The sequence below is a fragment of the Lepus europaeus genome, chromosome 23 (assembly GCF_033115175.1).
Source record: "Lepus europaeus isolate LE1 chromosome 23, mLepTim1.pri, whole genome shotgun sequence".
NCBI classification, from domain to species: domain Eukaryota; kingdom Metazoa; phylum Chordata; class Mammalia; order Lagomorpha; family Leporidae; genus Lepus; species Lepus europaeus.
The window spans coordinates 23,611,422-23,627,907 of record NC_084849.1 but is presented as its reverse complement, the minus strand read 5'-3'; the positions used below and the strand labels follow the sequence as shown (position 1 = coordinate 23,627,907).

Below are 16,486 nucleotides of genomic sequence, written 5' to 3'. Positions count from 1 at the left end.
TTGGGCGCTGGCCTTGCCTGTCACCAGGGGCTGGCCCTGTAGGCAGAGAGTGGTTTGGGGCAGTGGCTGCAGGTCCAGCCTGTGCAAGGGAAAGCTGAGAGACTTGGGCAGGCTCTGTGGGAAGCAGGACACCCAGGTTCCCCATCCCGGCCGAGCCTTGCACATCTGGAAACAGAGGGCTGTGTCTTGTGCCCTCTTGGGCGTGCCCACAGAGGCAGGGACCGGGGGGATGGCCCAGGCTGCCCGGGCGCAGGGCCGGAGAGCAGGCCCATCAGATAGGGACGCCTGGCAGCCATGCTGATGTGGAATGTTCTCCATTCCACAGCGGCCCCGGGGTGGCGGGGGCAGCGCGGCTCTGATGTGGCCCAGGCTCCACAGGGTGGCCAGCTGAGTCCTTACTGCCCACAGCCGGAGCCCAGGATTCCTGGCTGCGGGCAGGCATCCTGCCCCTCGGGTGAGAGAAAAGGCCCAGCCCGGAACCGGAGAAGGGTGCTGGATGGGGCACCCACATCCTGACAACCTTGCTCTCCGCCTTGGTGTGTGCCCTGGAGAGGCGGGCTCTTAGTGGCCGGCCAGCTCAGCTCCCTTCAGGATTCCTGGCACATCCCCATCCTATGGGTGCCAACAGTGTCCCCAGCTTGCACTGGCCCAGAGCAGGATGCCATACCTTCCATTGGATCCTCAAGTCTCCCCACCAAAAGTTAAGCCTCTTGTCCTGTGGCCTCGTCCCCAGAGCTGCGAGCGGCTCCCCTCCCCACCACCACCACCACGGCCCAGGCACCCTTGAGTCTCCAACGAGGCTGGGGGCTCAGCAGAGCCAGAGAGACGGTAGGACAATGGCCCCGTTGGCGCGTCGGGGACAAACGGGCCTTGTTGGGCAGGCGGCGGGGGCGCGGCTGTGCGCCCTGGCGCGCTGAATGCGGCTTCTGTGCGTCCCGGGCGAGCGCACAGGGGCTGGGACCGGGCGGGGAGGGGGCCAGGGCCCGGGGCGCCCATTGGCCGGAGCGCCGCAGGCGGGCTGAGCTGGCGGCCGCACCTGCCCCAGAGCTGGCGCGGTGGCGGAGGCGGCGGCGGCGGGGCGGGGGCATGGACCAGGCCTGGCCGAGTGGGAACCCCGGGCGGGTGAGCCCCGCCGCCCAGTGAGCGCCCGGGCCGTGCGGCCCGGGGCCGAGCCAGCTACGCTGTGCCGGAGGAGGACGGAGACAAGGTACGTCCTGGGATCCAGCCCCCACCACCTGCTTGCGCCCTGCCTCAGGCTACCCCCTCGGCAACCCTGCCTATCCTGCAGATTGGGGCAGCTTGCATGGCAGAAGGGCGCGCCAGTGCCCCGCCGCTGCTCTCGAAGCCAGGTGCCCCTGCCAAGGCCAGGGGGTGGTCCCGAGGGGCCAGGGGCTGGTTCTGGCTGCCCTTAGTTTTTCCTCCATGCCTTTCCACTTTCCGGGGTTTCCCCAGTCCCTGAAGGTGTGGTGGGTGGTGCTGCAGAAGGCCGGCTGCTGGGCTAAGCTGGAGAGCAGCGCCCATTAATGATTAATCTTGGCCCTTGTGGCCTGAACCTGGGGAGGAGGGGCAGGGATCTCCCTCTTCCCACCATCCCATGGTGGAAGGGGGCCCCGGAGAAGGGATGGACCCCTTTGCTTGGGAAAGGCCCCGCCCTGAACCCCCAGAGGGAGCAAGGCCACCAAGGAGAGGCTTAGGGGACAAACCATGGCATCCAGGAGGGGTGCCCTGGGAAACCCCACAGGTACCTGCTTCCTGGGCTAGTGCCGCGGAGGCAGGGCCTGGTCCGTCTGCCCCTGGGCCCCAGGCCAGATCCTTGGGCACAGCAGAGCATAGCCGTGGCACCCCCTTCCCCGGCTGCCCCAGGGCACATCTGGCTGCTGTAACCCACACCGGGAGGAAGGGAGGGCAGCAGGCCTGACACCCGATCCCCCTGGTTGCCGTGGTGACAGGTGCCATGGAAAGGAGAGAGGTGTGGAGGACGGTCCAGCCCAGAAAAATCCACCCCTTGCTTTCCTGGCGTAGGGAGGGGGGGTGCCGGGAGGCCCAGAGGAGGTGAGGTTTTTCAGGATCACGTAGGAAACAGAGGACAAGCCTGCGCCAGCAGGGTCCCTGTACTGCAGAGAGGAGACATTGCTACTTATTCCCGTTATCCAGAGAGGGACACTGAGGCACAGGGCCATTCGGGGACTTGTCTACGGTGACAGTGCAGAGGTGGCTAGATGGGTTCCGAATCACAGGGATCTTGCCCCGGGGCCCTCTTTCAGGACCTGTCTGCGCCTCTGAGGTCCTGGCCTCTTGCGTGTGCCTGGGCTACCCCCAAACAGCCAACTTGGGACCCCTCCCCCCTGGCCGCCCTGGCTCCCAGCTCCGCCTGACACTCGGGGGGCTGGGCCGGTTGCTACCCCGGGAGCAGAGACAACAGGAGCCCTGTTCCCAGCTGCTTCAATCCCCGCTTCTCGCTCAGGCAGAGTGCTGCCTGGAGGAAGCGCCCCGTGGACAAAGCACACCTGCTTACCCTGCATCCCCTGCCCCTGCCAGCCCAGGGCTCTCCAGTTGCCCAGCCAGGGAGGGGAGTATGTCCCCTCCCGCCGGGCTCCCAGGGGTTGACTGTGCCACCCAGCGAGGAAGGCAATGATTAACCCAGGAGAAGGCGGCACGGATAGAGGAATTCTGGGCATGGAGGCAGGCTTCTCTGGGGCTGCTTTGCTCTGACTGGGTGAGGAGCGAGGGCGGCCCCTTTGGGGAGCCCCACTGTAGGGCTCCGGGCAGGGCAGGGCAGAATGGAGCAGAGGTACCCACGGAACTCACAGGGCTGGGGACCCGCTGCAATCGCCAGGTGAGGGGTGACACAGCGGGAGGATGTGGGGGCCAGGAGGGTACATGGCAGAGGTCAGGTATGGTTTGGGCTCCCCCAGACCTGGATGGCGCAGTATCCTGACCCCCTCCCCAAGCCCCGGCCAGGTGAGATACGAGGGTTGGGGCCCCTGGAGTCAGATGTGGGATGCATGGGTGCGTGGCCCTCCAGGAGTCTGCACTGGCGGATCCTGCTTCCCCAGGCCGGGTGTGGATCTGGGGGGACCGTAGCCATCAGCAGGCACGGCACTGAGCGTGTGCCAGCGCCATCTGAGCCTTGCGGCAAGCCTGTGCCAGCGTCTCTATCGTCTCATTTTAGGCAGCAGGCTGAGTCTAGAGAAGTCACTTGCCCAAAGTCGCCCCGCTGGGGAGTGGTAGAACAGAGATTTGTGACCAGATCCTAACAAGGTGCCCAGCAGTGGGTGTGCCCATCCAGTTGTGCATAAAAACCTGCCTATTGCTACCCCCTGGTATATGCAGAGAAGTACCATCGCCGTTCTCTGGAAACTATTTCAGGCATGTTATAAAGGAGAGAGAATGAATTCCAGGGTTTGGGTGCTGGGGAAGAAGCGGCTGGCTTTAGGGGAGTGAGCCTGAGACTCGCCACTCCGCAGCTAGGGGGCGCTTGCTCGAATCTGCCACCGGGAGAGGCAGTGATTTTGCTGGTGGGCAAAGCATAGGCTCCCCCTGCTTCTAGCCTGGGCATCGAGCCCCTCCACAAGCCCTCCATCCTCTCACCCTGCTCCCTGCTCTGACCCCGTCCCGTGGGTCCAGCAGAGGCCACTGAGAGGGTCCGTTGAGCTCATGGGTGTGTGTGTGTGTGTGCAGCTGCCCTGTGTGAGAGCAGAGGTGACCCGCGAGATCAAAAAGAACTTTGTGACTTATCCAAGAACATTGCCCTCCTTCGGCTGTCAGGCCTCGTACCACCTGGCACTCCTGTGTCCCGCCAAGGGGCCATTCGGAGGTGGGCCTGGGAGTCAGCAAGTTGGGGTCCCGCTGCATTGCCCTGCCCCTGGGTGGTCCTCCCCGCCTTGGCCCCAGCATCGCACTGGAGAGGGGCTCAGAGTGTGGAAGCTTCCAGATCTCTGCCAGTCCCTCTCCCAGCTGGACTTCCATCTGAGCAGCTCCCTGCCAGGTCCTTGCTGCCCCTTCCCCACTGAGGTTCAGAGAGGGCAGCTGGGTCTCTAGGGTCACACAGGAAGGTGGGGGTCGGCTTGGACCCACGCGTTGGCATGTGTCCCTCTGCCAGCCAGCCAGGTGCAGCTGTTCATCATGGAAAGACCTTTACTCTGTATTCTTATTTTCTCTCCAAAATAATCCAGCCTCTTTTTGTAACTGTGTGTGTGTGGAGTCTCCAAAAAGTTTGTGGAAAATATACACGATGAAAAAAAACTATGCACGGATTTCCATTTCTTTGGAACTGAAAAATAAACCTAATTTTTTAAACTCCATTTTCCACGACTTTTTGAAGCACCTCATATATGTCACCAGAGAATCCAAACACATCTCTGATTTCTTGTTGGCTTCTCTTTGCCAAACATAGGGGCACCTGCTGGCCGGGGGGATGGGCACCATGAGAACTGTTGCGGTCACCATAGGGAAAGACTTTTTGTCTCGCTATTAAAGTGCCTTCCATGTTCCCATGGGATTTCCCTCCAGCTACCAGAAACAGCCAGGGGACACCCTCACCCCACTTCCTGTGCCAGAGCCCTGTCCCTGTGTGTGCCCACTCAGCCGATACACATCAGCTGGGGATGGGTCATGGGGGGAGCCCTGGTGCCACCGAGTATCTCGGGGCGGGGCGGGGGGAGGCTCTTCTCTACCTGCTTCCCTAAGTGCAAGCATCCTCCCCACCCACACCCTTTTCCTGGTGCCTCCAAATACTCCTGGGCCTCAGATCCCACCTCTGTGCCCGTGGCCCCAGCCTCTGGGCATTCTGGGAGCATGTCACGTATCCCGCAGACTCAACAGGTCCTAAAACAGAACTTGACCTTGCTCGTTCCTCCCCTGCCCACCACTAAGCCCGGGCTCTCTTAGCTTCCCCTGCTCAAGGGGCCGCCTTTGGCCCCCGCCTCCCCTCCGTGACACCTGGTGACCCACCAGATGCTGGCCGTGCCGTGCCGTGCCTACAGGTGGCTCCTGTGCGTCCCTGCCTTCCCCGTGCTCCGGGTGCTCTCACGCCTGGACAGGTGGGGTGACAGCCACCAGGTCTGTCCGCTTCTCCACTCCTTCCCCAGCCCCGTGGCTCCTCTGTCACCTGCTGAGAATGCTGGCTCCCCGCTGCCCCCACGGGATCCAGGCCAGACTCCTGGGCACACTTCCCAAGGCCTCGCACACCCCGCTGGCCCCCGCCCTGCTTTCTGGCTGTGCCTCTGGTCCCTCTGCCCATCTAACCTCTTACTGGCACGCATGTGGACACTGCATCCCGGCCAAATGATTGAGTTTGTCGATTGCCCTTTGCACATGCCTTTCTCTCTGCCTGGTTCATTCCAGAACAGGCTCATTAGCTAGTGCTGCTGCTGTAACAGACAAGCCCAGTCCCAAAGGGCTTAACACAATGGCAAGTTAGTTCTCACGTTCTTGAAATTCCATGGGTGTTTCTTAGGCAGTGATACAGAGATCCAGGCTCCTCCCATCTCATGTCCCACCCCCCCACCCCCTCCCCACCTCCACTTCCAGACCCTAGGAGACCACCCCATTCATTCCCCCCAGGGCAGAGGAAGCCACAGAGAAGGTCCTACCTCCTAACTCATCAGCTGTCATTCTGCTCACACCCCATTGGCCGGAATCCAATCGCATGAGGACACTGAACTGCAAGGGAGGATGAGCTCCCAGCTCTGGTCGTCATGAAGACACCTTGTCCCACCTGGGCGTGTCTGGCCTCCGTTCCAGCTGCCTGATGGGAGGCCACAGTGATGGCTCAAGTAGTTGGGTCCCTGCCACCCATGTGGGAGCCCCAGCTGAGTTCCTGGCTGGCTCCAGGCTTCAGCCTGGCCCAGCCCTGGCCACGGCAGGTGTTGTGAGGACATGAACCAATGAATGAGAAAGCCGCCTAAAGAAATCCCTCCCATCATTTATCTATATGGAGCTACAGACAGAGAAAATGTAAAAAGGCTCAGACCAAAACTTTAATGGCAGCAACCTCTGGGGATAGGGCTCTTTGAATCATCTTTTTTTTTTTTTTTTTAAGATTTATTTATTTATTTGAGAGGTAGAGTTATAGACAGAGAGAGAGAGAGAGAGGTCTTCCACCTGCTGGTTCACTCCCCAAATGGCCACAACAGCCAAAGCTGGGTTGATCTGAAGCCAGGAGCTTCTTCCGGGTCTCCCGAGTGGGTGCAGGGTCCCAGGCACTTGGGCCATCTTCTGCTGCTTTCCCAGGCCATTAGCAGGACTCTGGATTGGAAGAGGAGCAGCCAGGACTTGAACTGGCGCCCATATGGGATGCCAGTGCCGCAGGCAGAGGCATAGTCTGCTATGCCACAGCACCGGCCCTGAATCAATTTATTTATGCTTTCCTGTATTGTCTGAATTTTTTTTTAATGAGGCTGGAATTTACTTTTTAATTTTGTTTTTTATTTGAGAGAGACAGACAGACAGAGTTGCCATCTGCTTGTTCACTCCCTAAATGCATGCAATAGCCAGGGCTGGGCCAGGCCAAAGCCAGGAGCCAGGAGCTTCATCCAAGTCTCCCATGTAGCTGGCAGGGATGCAAATACCGGAGCCATCACCCACTGCCTCCCAGGGTGCTCATTAGCAAGAAACTGCAATCAGGAGGCCTCGAACCCAGGCCACGGCAGGAGGGCCAGAGCTCTGTCTGTCCCTGCTTGGGTGAGCGTCTCACCTCTCCCCCGGTGACTGGGTGGGAAAGGGCGCTCCGCGGTGAGGATGACGGGGCAGGACTGAACCCTTTCCGGTTCAGAGTCCACACTTGTAAAGCACCAGCCCCTGCCGTTGGGTTCCAGCTTTGCTCTGATTTACCCCTATAAAGCTCTCTTCATGCGGTTCAGCCCAAGAGGCCCAGAGGCCAATAGGAGGTAAAACAAGATAAAGAAACAACTCCATGGGCTGGCGCCGCGGCTCACTCGGCTAATCCTCCACCTGCGGTGCCGGCATCCCATATGGGCTCCAGGTTCTAGTCCTGGTTGCTCCGCTTCCAGTCCAGCTCTCTGCTATGGCCCGGGAGGGCAGTGGAGGATGGCCCAAGTGTTTGGACCCTGCACCCACATGGGAGACCAGGAAGAAGCACCTGGCTCCTGGCTTCGGATTGGCGTAGCGCCGGCCGTGGTGGACATTTGGGGGGTGAACCAACAGAAGGAAGACCTTTCTCTCTGTCTCTCCCTCTCACTGTCTATAACTCTACCTGTCATTAAAAAAAAAAAAAAAAAGAAAGAAAGAAACAACTCTATAGCATGACCTGCACCTGTTCCCCGTGGGCCAAGCTCCGGTATTTTCATGAGGGCTGGGGGCGAGGGGCTGCTCCCAGGCTGGGCAGGGCCGCTGGAGGGAGCAAGCATCGGCTGCTGCAGGGCTAGAACCCGGGCGAGTGTGCCCAGTTGGGAGATAAATGACCAGCCCACAAGGATCATGATGATGATATTGGCTCCCCAAAGGGGAGAGAGAGATCTTCCATCCACCGATCCCCTGCCCCAAATGCCTACAACAGCCAGGGCTGGGCCAGGCTGAAGCCAGGAGCTGGGAGCTCTACCTCTACTTGAGTCATATGCTCTGCCTTCCCAGGGTGCCCTTCAGCGGGAAGCTGGGACCAGAATCGGAGCCGGGACTCGAACCCAGGCACTCCAATATGGGAGGCGGGCATCCGAAGCAGTGTCTTACCCACTGCACCAGACACCCGCGCCAGACTCAGGTTTTTGTAACAACTCCATCTCACGAGAGCCGATTCAGGGCCCCACCAAGCACTTCCTTCATCTTGTCCAAGGGCACCACCCTTGGTGACCCAAGGACCTTCCAGGGGACCAAGCTAAACGGAGGACAGAGGTGAGGGGCGTTCTGGGCACAAGAGGACAAAGCCAAGAGAAAACACCTGAACCTGAACCTGCCTCTTCCGGCCTAGACCCCAGCACTGGCAGGCAGCCCTGGTCCCGCACAGGGGGCCCAGGGTCAGTGTCTCACCTCGGGGTGCAGGCCAGGCAGGTGGGGATCTTGCGCTCTCTTGGATGAGGGGTTTTGAGCTCGTGGGGTAAAATCTCACCAGCCTCATCCACCCTCGAGCCGTGGTCATAGACTCTGCCTCCTGGAAGCCTTCCAGGCTGACTCCGTGGCTCTGGGCCCCGGCCGGCTTGGCATCCGCCTCGTCCTCGGTTGTGGTACCTCTGCATCTTTCAGCCTCCGTGTCCGGCAGGTCTGTTCTTTATTAGCCTGGTGCGACCTTGGACAGGTGACTTCGCCTCTTGCAGCCTTGGCTTCTTCACCTGGGGAGTGGGCTACCGGGGGTGCTTGGCACACAGGGCAGCCGTGAGACCTCCACGAGTGTCCTCGCAGCACGGCCACCCCCTCCCCGCCCCCACAGTCCCCGCCTCGCTGTCCCTCCCTCCACCTTCCCCTTGGAACCTGTCCTGGGCTCTCTGCAGGGCTTCTGCGGTTGCCACGTCCTTGGCTCAAGGACGCTGGGTCTGCTGAGCCCTTGAATGACTGAAGCTGTCTTACTGTCCCGTGGAAGTGGCGGGGGACAGGGGAGGAGGAGGGGACCGAGGGCCAGGGCACCACCAACAGGGTACTGAGGTGCACCTGCTCTCCCCAGGGAGAGGACGCATGAATATTCATACCCGCTGAAGCGAGAGGGAGCCAGCCAGCCTGCCTGCTGCTGGGTGTCATTGGAGCGCTCCCGTCTCCCAGTGCCCAGAGGCAGCCTGGGAATCAGACGTGGCTCAGGCAGAGGAAAGGGACAGCCACAGCCAAGGTGAGTGTGTCCCCTCTTCCCCTGCACGGGGCTCAGGGGGTGAGCAGGACACCCTGGGACGGAGGCCTGCCTGGTGGAGGTGATCCAGCCCAGGTTTTCCATCCTGGTCCCGGTTTCCCTGCGTGTAGCATGGAGGGACCGAATCTTTTTTTTTTTTTTTTTTTTGACAGGCAGAGTGGATAGTGAGAGAGCGAGACAGAGAGAAAGGTCTTCCTTTTTGCCGCTGGTTCACCCTCCAATGGCCGCTGTGGCCAGCGCATCTCGCTGATCCAAAGCCAGGAGCCAGGTGCCTCTCCTGGTCTCCCATGCGGGTGCAGGGCCCAGGCACTTGGGCCATCCTCCACTGCCTTCCCGGGCCATAGCAGAGAGCTGGCCTGGAAGAGGGGCAACCGGGATAGAATCCGGCGCCCCAACCGGGACTAGAACCCGGTGTGCCGGCGCCGCAAGGCGGAGGATTAGCCTGTTAAGCCACGGCGCCGGCCGGGACCGAATCTTGGTTCTTCATCTTTCCCCCAAAGGGACTTCGTGCACCTGAACAGGAGGATGGCTGGGCCTGGCCTGCCGCCAGCCGTCTGTGCACTGATGGAGGCCGCTGTGGCTGGGGTATGGATGGGGTGGGCTGGCAGAAGGGACAGTCCACACCGTGCTTGCCACCACTGAGGTTAAAATAGACAAGAGGCTCAGCTTCTACTCTGTCTCTGCTCCAGCCGTGCTGTGTGACGTCCAGGGTGCCCCTGCCGTCTCTGAGGCTCAGCCTCCCTGCCTCTCTTCAACCTGGAGGCCGTGAGGCTCAGGCTGCACTGGGTTGGCCTTGGACCACGGGCTGTCAGCTGGGACCCCGGTGGGGACGGAGAGGACGGTCCCAGCAATGGTGGCAGAGCAGGTTCACTGAGTGACTGTGGGGCCCCCCCGGGACTGGGCGCCGTCCGTGTGGAACGCAGAGCAATGCCCGGCTCCCTATGTCGGAGGGAGAGCTGGTGCCCTGTGGGTGTCGCACACCTGGGGCTTTGTCCTCTCAGTCACGCTACCCACCCCGGGCAGCCCAGCCACCGTCTGTCTGAATGAGGAGTCACAGGGGTCATTCATCAAACATTCACCCGGTGCCAGGCCCCGGGCAGCTCGAGGATGAGTCACCGGTAGGCTAGGAGGGAACTAGTCCCTGTCTCCCATGCCCATGAGCTGATAATAATGATATTTCCCTGTTGTCACTATTAATAATTAAAGCGTATTGATCTTCCCAGAGCACAGAGCACATAGAATTTCCCTATGCCGTATACCCCCCCCCCCCCCCGGAAGCACTGTTCTCCCTCAGGCCAGACTCCCAGGGGCTCTGCCCACACAAGCAGACCCAGGCTCAGAGCAGGTGAGCTCCACAGCCAAGGTCACAGTGGCCAGGCAGGAAGGAAGCCACCAGCCAGCACAGGAGATACCAGTCACCAAGGCCCTCTCTCTGACTCCTCTCCCCTCCTCCCGGCTGCCGGCTCAGCCCACCAAGGCCAAACCCTGCTGTGCCCACTCCTGGCCCTGTGTGCCTCTGATGGGGCTTTCGCAGTGTCACACCCAGCCTCCGTCCCTGCTCTGGGCTTGCGCCATACCTGGCAGGGATGGCCATGGACCAGGCAGGACATAGGGGACTGCAGGGTCCACAGACCTGGGCTCGAACTCCTGACCCCGGGCAAACCATGCAGCTCCTGGAGCTTGCAAAATGAGAGCGACAGTGGGGTGGAGGTAGGGGCTGGCAGTGAGTCACACGCTTTAGAAAAGCCCCCTCCCCAAGCCCGGCTCATAGCGGTAGCTCCAAAGTGAACCCCTGGGCTGGCGTGCCCCGAATCCCGCCAGAACACAGCAGGGGCCTGTCCAGGCTGGAGAAAGCCCAAGTAGAACAAATAAGTGAGTGAACCAGTGATCAGGTGTGGGGTCGGGGGAGGGGCTGCCCTGGGCTGGGCCAGGTGAAGCCTGATTGGTGGTCGGGAGGCTGCTCTGCCCCCTGCTGCCCAGCCTCTGCCCAGGGTTTCCACAGTGCAGCCTCCAAGAGTTCTGGAAAGAACCCGGGTGAGTGGGGCTGCAGGGGCAGGGGTGCGCCCTGGGCTGTGCAGAGGGGGAGCCCCAGGGATTCCTAACCCCTCCCCCATTGTAATAGCAGAGAAACTGGGGCCCAGGGCTTCAGTCTGGGTTTGAGGCTCTGGGCTGGCTTGAGCTGTGTTTTCTGCTGGGCCTCTAGGGGGCGGGAGGCTGGCTGGCAGGAGCGCTGGAGGAGGGGGCGGGTTGCTGCATGGTGGGTTTGTGCTCCTTGTCCAGGGCTGGGAGCCGGCCTGCAGGAGTCCAGGAGGGCTGCCAGCAACTCTCTCTGTGCCTGAAGGTCCCCAGTGCTCAGGGGGCTCCCGGCTGCTCCGCTTTTCAGATGAGAAGCAAATGCCCTGGGGTCCTCAGCTGGTCTACAGGCACAGGGCCTGAAGTGCCCCTCCCCCACATCAGGCCCCTCCAAGGCCAGAGCATGGCAGGCAGGCTGGCTGCCCTCACCTCTCGAACTTTATAATTTCATTATGTAAATATGTTCAATATCACATATGGCCTTTTTTGATCCTGATTAAAAAAGATATGCTCCTTTACAAAAAAGTCATGTGACAGAAATGCAACGTGTACAGAAATATCCCCTGATAGACCTCTTATGGGTTGGGCATTCCTAAGCCGAAATTCCCCACTCTAAAACGGTCCAAAATCCGAAACTTGCTGAAGAATTCTAGGAACGGAAAATTCCACCCCTGACCTCGGTGCGACACGTCCCAGTCCGAACACAGGCACACTACAAATACTGTGCGAGGTGCATGGTGTACATCAATTTTCTGTGTACACTTGGGTCCTTTCCCCAAGTTAGCTCATTATGAATATGCAAATATCTCTGACCCTCCCCCCAAATTCCAAAATTTCAGCAACACCGCTGAGCCTAATTGGGAAAGGGATACTCAACCTGTTCCAGTTTCCTTGCCTATCTGAATGTTTACCTACATGCATATGTGTACGGGGTGGGGTGCATATGTTCTAGAACTTTCTTTTCCAGACAAAGAGATCATGGTGCGTTTTTAGCTTTTTTTTTTTTTTTTTTGTCTGTGTTTAAGATGTATTTATTTGAAAGGTAGAGTTACAGAGAGGGAGAGACAGAGAGAGGTCTTCCATCTGCTGGTTCACTCCCACAAATGGCTGCAATGGCCGGGGCTGGGCCAGGCCAAAGCCAGGAGCCAGGAGCTTCATACCGGTCTCCGACATTGGTGCGTTCCCAGGCGCATTAGCAAGGCTCTGGATCGGATGTGGAGCAGCTGGGACTCGAACCGGTGTTCACAGACAGCTCATACACCGGACCAACCTTGGTTTTTTAGCATCTGCAGATGACTTGCTTCTGGGGATAGGCCTTGAGTTATGGGATGAGCCTCGATGTTTTTTGTTTCTGAGCTGCTGTGACGGCCCTTGCACACACAGGTGACTGTTTCCTGGCGCCAGTGGGGAGGCAGAGACCTTGTCCCGGCCTTCTCTCACACCACTCCTTTCTGGAGACAGTCCCGCACCCTCCCCAGTCCAGCCCCTGGCCCCTCCTTGCGCAGTGAGCAGGGGCATCCCATTGCCGCACGGGAGGCCACGTTCCTGCTTCTATAGCTCTCTCCTAGGAGGAGAAATTTCTAGGACTCAGCCATGGGTGCCAGCTGCTCGGGAGGAGGTGGTGCCTGGAGGGCCCCCTTTCCGGGGAAGAATTTGTGGGAGCCGTGAGTGACTTTCCCAGGGAGTGTGGGACACTCCCCCAGCAAGGCTGTTTGCCTTCTGCCCCTGGGGACGGTGGTGATGGACTATGCTGTGTGTGTGTGGCGACAGGACAGTATGCGTGACCTCTTGTGGCCGCAGGGGCTCAGGTCCCTGTGCCTCGTGAGCCAGCAGGGGAGTGGAAAGTTTCAGGCGCTGGCTTTGTCTCTGCCTGAGTGACAGTGGAAGATCCAGGTCTCTCCTGGACACAGGCAGAACGAGCTGCCATGACCCCCTCCCCCAAACAAACAGCAACCACAACACTTAGGCCACCCGATGAAAATGGAAGATTGACTTTTCCTTAGTATAAGTATATCCCATATAATATGTGGGATATACTCCAAAAAAATTTTTTTTAATCTATTAACCTATTGGAAATTCCAATTTAACTAGGCAGCCTGAGCTGCTGGCCATGTGTGTGTGTGGGCAGAGGCCTGGCCTGCTCTGTGGCCGGAGTTCACCCTGCTTCTTATACTGAGCCTCAGTTTCCCCAACTGCTGCTCCTAAAGCCCCCAACAGCTCAGGGGCCCCTGCAGAAAGGAGATGCCCCGGCCCCTCCCTTGGCACAGGAGACAGAGGAGGAGGCTGGGCGTTCAGGACAAGAGGATTTGGCTTTTTCCAGTTTCATTAGGGATCCCTAAAGGGCATGAACAATAAGGTAACGTCTCCCCGCTGCCCCCACCCGGCTCAGAAATGAAAACTGTGCTTGCTTGGTCCGGCCCCTTCCCCAGCCTCCCCTCTGCCTGCAGCCCCATGGCCGTGGTTGTCTGCCTGGCTGGCCAGGGCGTCTCTGGCCCTGATGGAGCAAAGGCAGAGCCCTGCTGAGCCCCTGGCCGGCCACAGCTCCCCGGGCCCGGATCCTGACACTTGTGCCGCTCGGTGCCGCCCCCTACAGGCGCCTGAGATGCCGCCGCCGCCGCCGAAGCGCCGGGAATCCATGGCCAAGGGGCTGGTGCTGGGCGCACTGTTCACCAGCTTCCTGCTGCTGCTCTACTCCTACGCCGTCCCCCCGCTGCACGCCGGCCTGGCCTCCGCGTGAGTGGCCCCACCGGGGACCGAGGGTGGGCGGGCCCCAGACCACTCCCCCCTCTCGCCCCACAGTCCCCCCGCCCTGTAGCACGCTGTGCCCCACAGGAATTCCGGGGAGGGCACGACCAGACGAGTACTCACTGTACCCACCTGCGAAATGGGCACAGTGACAGCGCCTTGCCGTGCGGCGGAAGCATGCCCACTGCCCGCACCCAGGGCACGGGGCTCCGAGGCTGCACTGGGGCCACCGCGGGGGGGACTTGGACCCAAGAGCACTCAGCGGGCACAGGGCCTTGGATCCGGTGAACCAGCTCCTAGCCAGCAGGCTGTGCCCTCCTCGCAGGGCTGCCGGTGTAGACCAGGCAGAGCCGGGGCCCTTGGGTTGCTGATGTTAAATTGAACCAGGGGAAGGGGCTGGTGTCTGAGAACCGTCAGCCTACAAGAGGGCATTTCCCATGGTGCAACCTGACACAGGACAGCGTGTGGCTCTCAATGAGACAAGAGCCCACGTGCCTCGCCTTACGTGGCTCTCACAGCCACAGTACAGACAGGGCGCGCGTGTGCCCCCATTTCTCAGATGATGAACTGAGACCAGCGAGGAGAAACCACTGGCTTGGGCACTCAGGCTGGGTCCAGGCCCATGCCGTGCGCCCATCCCAGCTCTTTTTTTTTTTTTTTGGATAGGCACAGTGGACAGTGAAAGAGAGAGAGACAGAGAGAAAGGTCTTCCTTTGCCGTTGGTTCACCCTCCAATGGCCGCTGTGGCCGGCGCACCGCGCTGATCCGAAGCCAGGAGCCAGGTGCTTCTCCTGGTCTCCCATGGGGTGCAGGAGCCAAGCACTTGGGCCATCCTCCATTGTCCTCCCGGGCCACAGCAGAGAGCTGGCCTGGAAGAGGGGCAATCGGGACAGATTCCGGCACCCCGACTGGGACTAGAACCCGGTGTGCCAGCGCCGCAAGGCAGAGGATTAGCTTGTTGAACCACGGCGACGGCCCATCCTAGCTCTTTTTAAGATTTTTATTTATTTGAAAGAGTACAGAGAGAGAGAGAGAGAGAGAGAGAGAGAGAGAGAATCTTCCATCTGCTGGTTCAGTCTCCAAATGTCCACAACGTCTACGGCTGGGCCAGGCGGCTGCCAGGAGCCAGGACCTCCATCCTGGTCTCCCACGTGGGTGCGGGGCCCCAAGGACTTGGGTCATCTTCCACTGCTTTCCCAGGTGCATTAGCAGGGAGCGGCTGGATGGGAGGTGGAGCAGCCGGGACTCGAACCAGCGCTCCTAAGGGATGCAGGTGTCCCGAGTGGCGCCTTAACCCTCTGCACCTCAACGCCCCCCCCCCCCACCCCTCGCCTTCTTGCCAGCTCCCTCACCGCCACTGTCCCCAGCAACCTGGTCGGCAGAGCCCAGCCCCACCCCCCCACCCCCGCAGCCTCTGAGGCGCTCTCCCTCCCCCACCGCCCTGTCCCCTGCAGGACCCCGGAGGCCTCAGCACCCTGCTCCCCGCCCCCAGGTGAGCCAGAGCCGCCCCCGGGGAGCGCCTCCAACGGCTCGGGCGGCTGCCGGCCGCGCCGGGACATCGTGTTCATGAAGACGCACAAGACGGCCAGCAGCACGCTGCTCAACATCCTGTTCCGCTTCGGCCAGAAACACGGGCTGCGCTTCGCCTTCCCCAGCGGCCGCAACGACTTCGACTACCCGGCCTTCTTCGCGCGCAGCCTGGTGCAGGACTACCGGCCCGGCGCCTGCTTCAACATCATCTGCAACCACATGCGCTTCCACTACGACGAGGTGCGCGGCCTGGTGCCGCCCAACGCCACCTTCATCACGGTGCTGCGCGACCCCGCGCGCCTCTTCGAGTCCTCCTTCCACTACTTCGGGCCCGTGGTGCCGCTCACCTGGAAGCTGTCGGGCGGCGACAAGCTGGCCGAGTTCCTGCGGGACCCCGAGCGCTACTACGACCCCGGCGGCTACAACGCGCACTACCTGCGCAACCTGCTCTTCTTCGACCTGGGCTACGACAGCGGCCTGGACCCGCGCAGCCCGCAGGTGCAGGAGCACATCCTGGAGGTGGAGCGCCGCTTCCACCTGGTGCTGCTGCAGGAGTACTTCGACGAGTCGCTCGTGCTGCTCAAGGAGCTGCTGTGCTGGGAGCTGGAGGACGTGCTGTACTTCAAGCTCAACGCGCGCCGCGACTCGCCCGTGCCGCGCCTCTCGGGCGAGCTCTACCGCCGCGCCACGGCCTGGAACATGCTGGACGCGCGCCTCTACCGCCACTTCAACGCCAGCTTCTGGCGCAAGGTGGAGGCCTTCGGGCGCGAGCGCATGGCGCGCGAGGTGGCCGCGCTGCGCTGCGCCAACGAGCGCATGCGGCGCCTCTGCATCGACGGCGGCCAGCCCGTGGACGCCGCCGCCATCCAGGACGAGGCCATGCAGCCCTGGCAGCCCCTGGGCGCCAAGTCCATCCTGGGCTACAACCTCAAGAAGAGCATCGGGCCCCGGCACGCGCAGCTCTGCCGGCGCATGCTCACGCCCGAGATCCAGTACCTGATGGACCTCGGGGTCAACCTGTGGGTCACCAAGCTCTGGAAGCTCATCCGCGACTTTCTGCGGTGGTGACCGTCACCAGCGCTGGCGCCCCCAGCGCGCGTGCGCACTGCCGGAGCGCTGGGCAGGCACCTGCTGGTGCCCGCCTCCCCCTGCCCCTCCTGGTGCCACCCCGGATCCTCCGGGGCTGCGGGGGGGCTCTCGTGGGGGACACGGCCGGCCAGGACTGGGCCCACTGCACACCGAGAGGGCCTAACCGACATCAGTATTTGACTAATTATGTCATTTTTATTATTATTATTATTAAAGCCTCCAAAAGAGAAAAAAAAAAAACCACCACAAAATAGAATG

At 60.9% G+C, this 16,486-nt stretch overlaps 1 protein-coding gene across 5 annotated transcripts; it reads left to right on the top strand.

Moving 5' to 3' along the window:
• The first annotated feature begins 1,077 nt into the window (after positions 1 to 1,077).
• LOC133751935 (galactosylceramide sulfotransferase) lies at positions 1,078 to 16,484 on the top strand. Of its 5 annotated transcripts, XM_062182168.1 has the most exons (4): positions 2,742 to 2,836; positions 8,615 to 8,773; positions 13,458 to 13,597; positions 15,102 to 16,484. In XM_062182168.1, the coding sequence occupies exons 1-4, from the start codon at positions 2,781 to 2,783 to the stop codon at positions 16,205 to 16,207; spliced, it is 1,461 nt and encodes a 486-aa protein (XP_062038152.1). In that variant the 5' UTR covers positions 2,742 to 2,780; the 3' UTR covers positions 16,208 to 16,484. The 5 variants fall into 5 exon arrangements, with proteins under 5 accessions (XP_062038156.1, XP_062038152.1, XP_062038153.1 ...); XM_062182172.1 differs by lacking the exons at positions 2,742 to 2,836; positions 8,615 to 8,773 and adding an exon at positions 1,078 to 1,207 and having other exon boundaries at positions 15,064 to 16,484; XM_062182169.1 differs by lacking the exon at positions 8,615 to 8,773.
• The last annotated feature ends 2 nt before the right edge of the window (positions 16,485 to 16,486 follow it).

Excerpts from the sequence above, each read along its gene's own strand:
- LOC133751935 (XM_062182168.1), top strand. The coding sequence starts at position 2,781 with ATGGAGCAGAGGTACCCACGGAACTCACAGGGCTGGGGACCCGCTGCA. Across the intron at positions 2,837-8,614 it reads GGACCCGCTGCAATCGCCAG|GGAGAGGACGCATGAATATT; the intron begins GTGAGGGGTGAC and ends TGCTCTCCCCAG. Across the intron at positions 13,598-15,101 it reads CACGCCGGCCTGGCCTCCGC|GTGAGCCAGAGCCGCCCCCG; the intron begins GTGAGTGGCCCC and ends CCCCGCCCCCAG.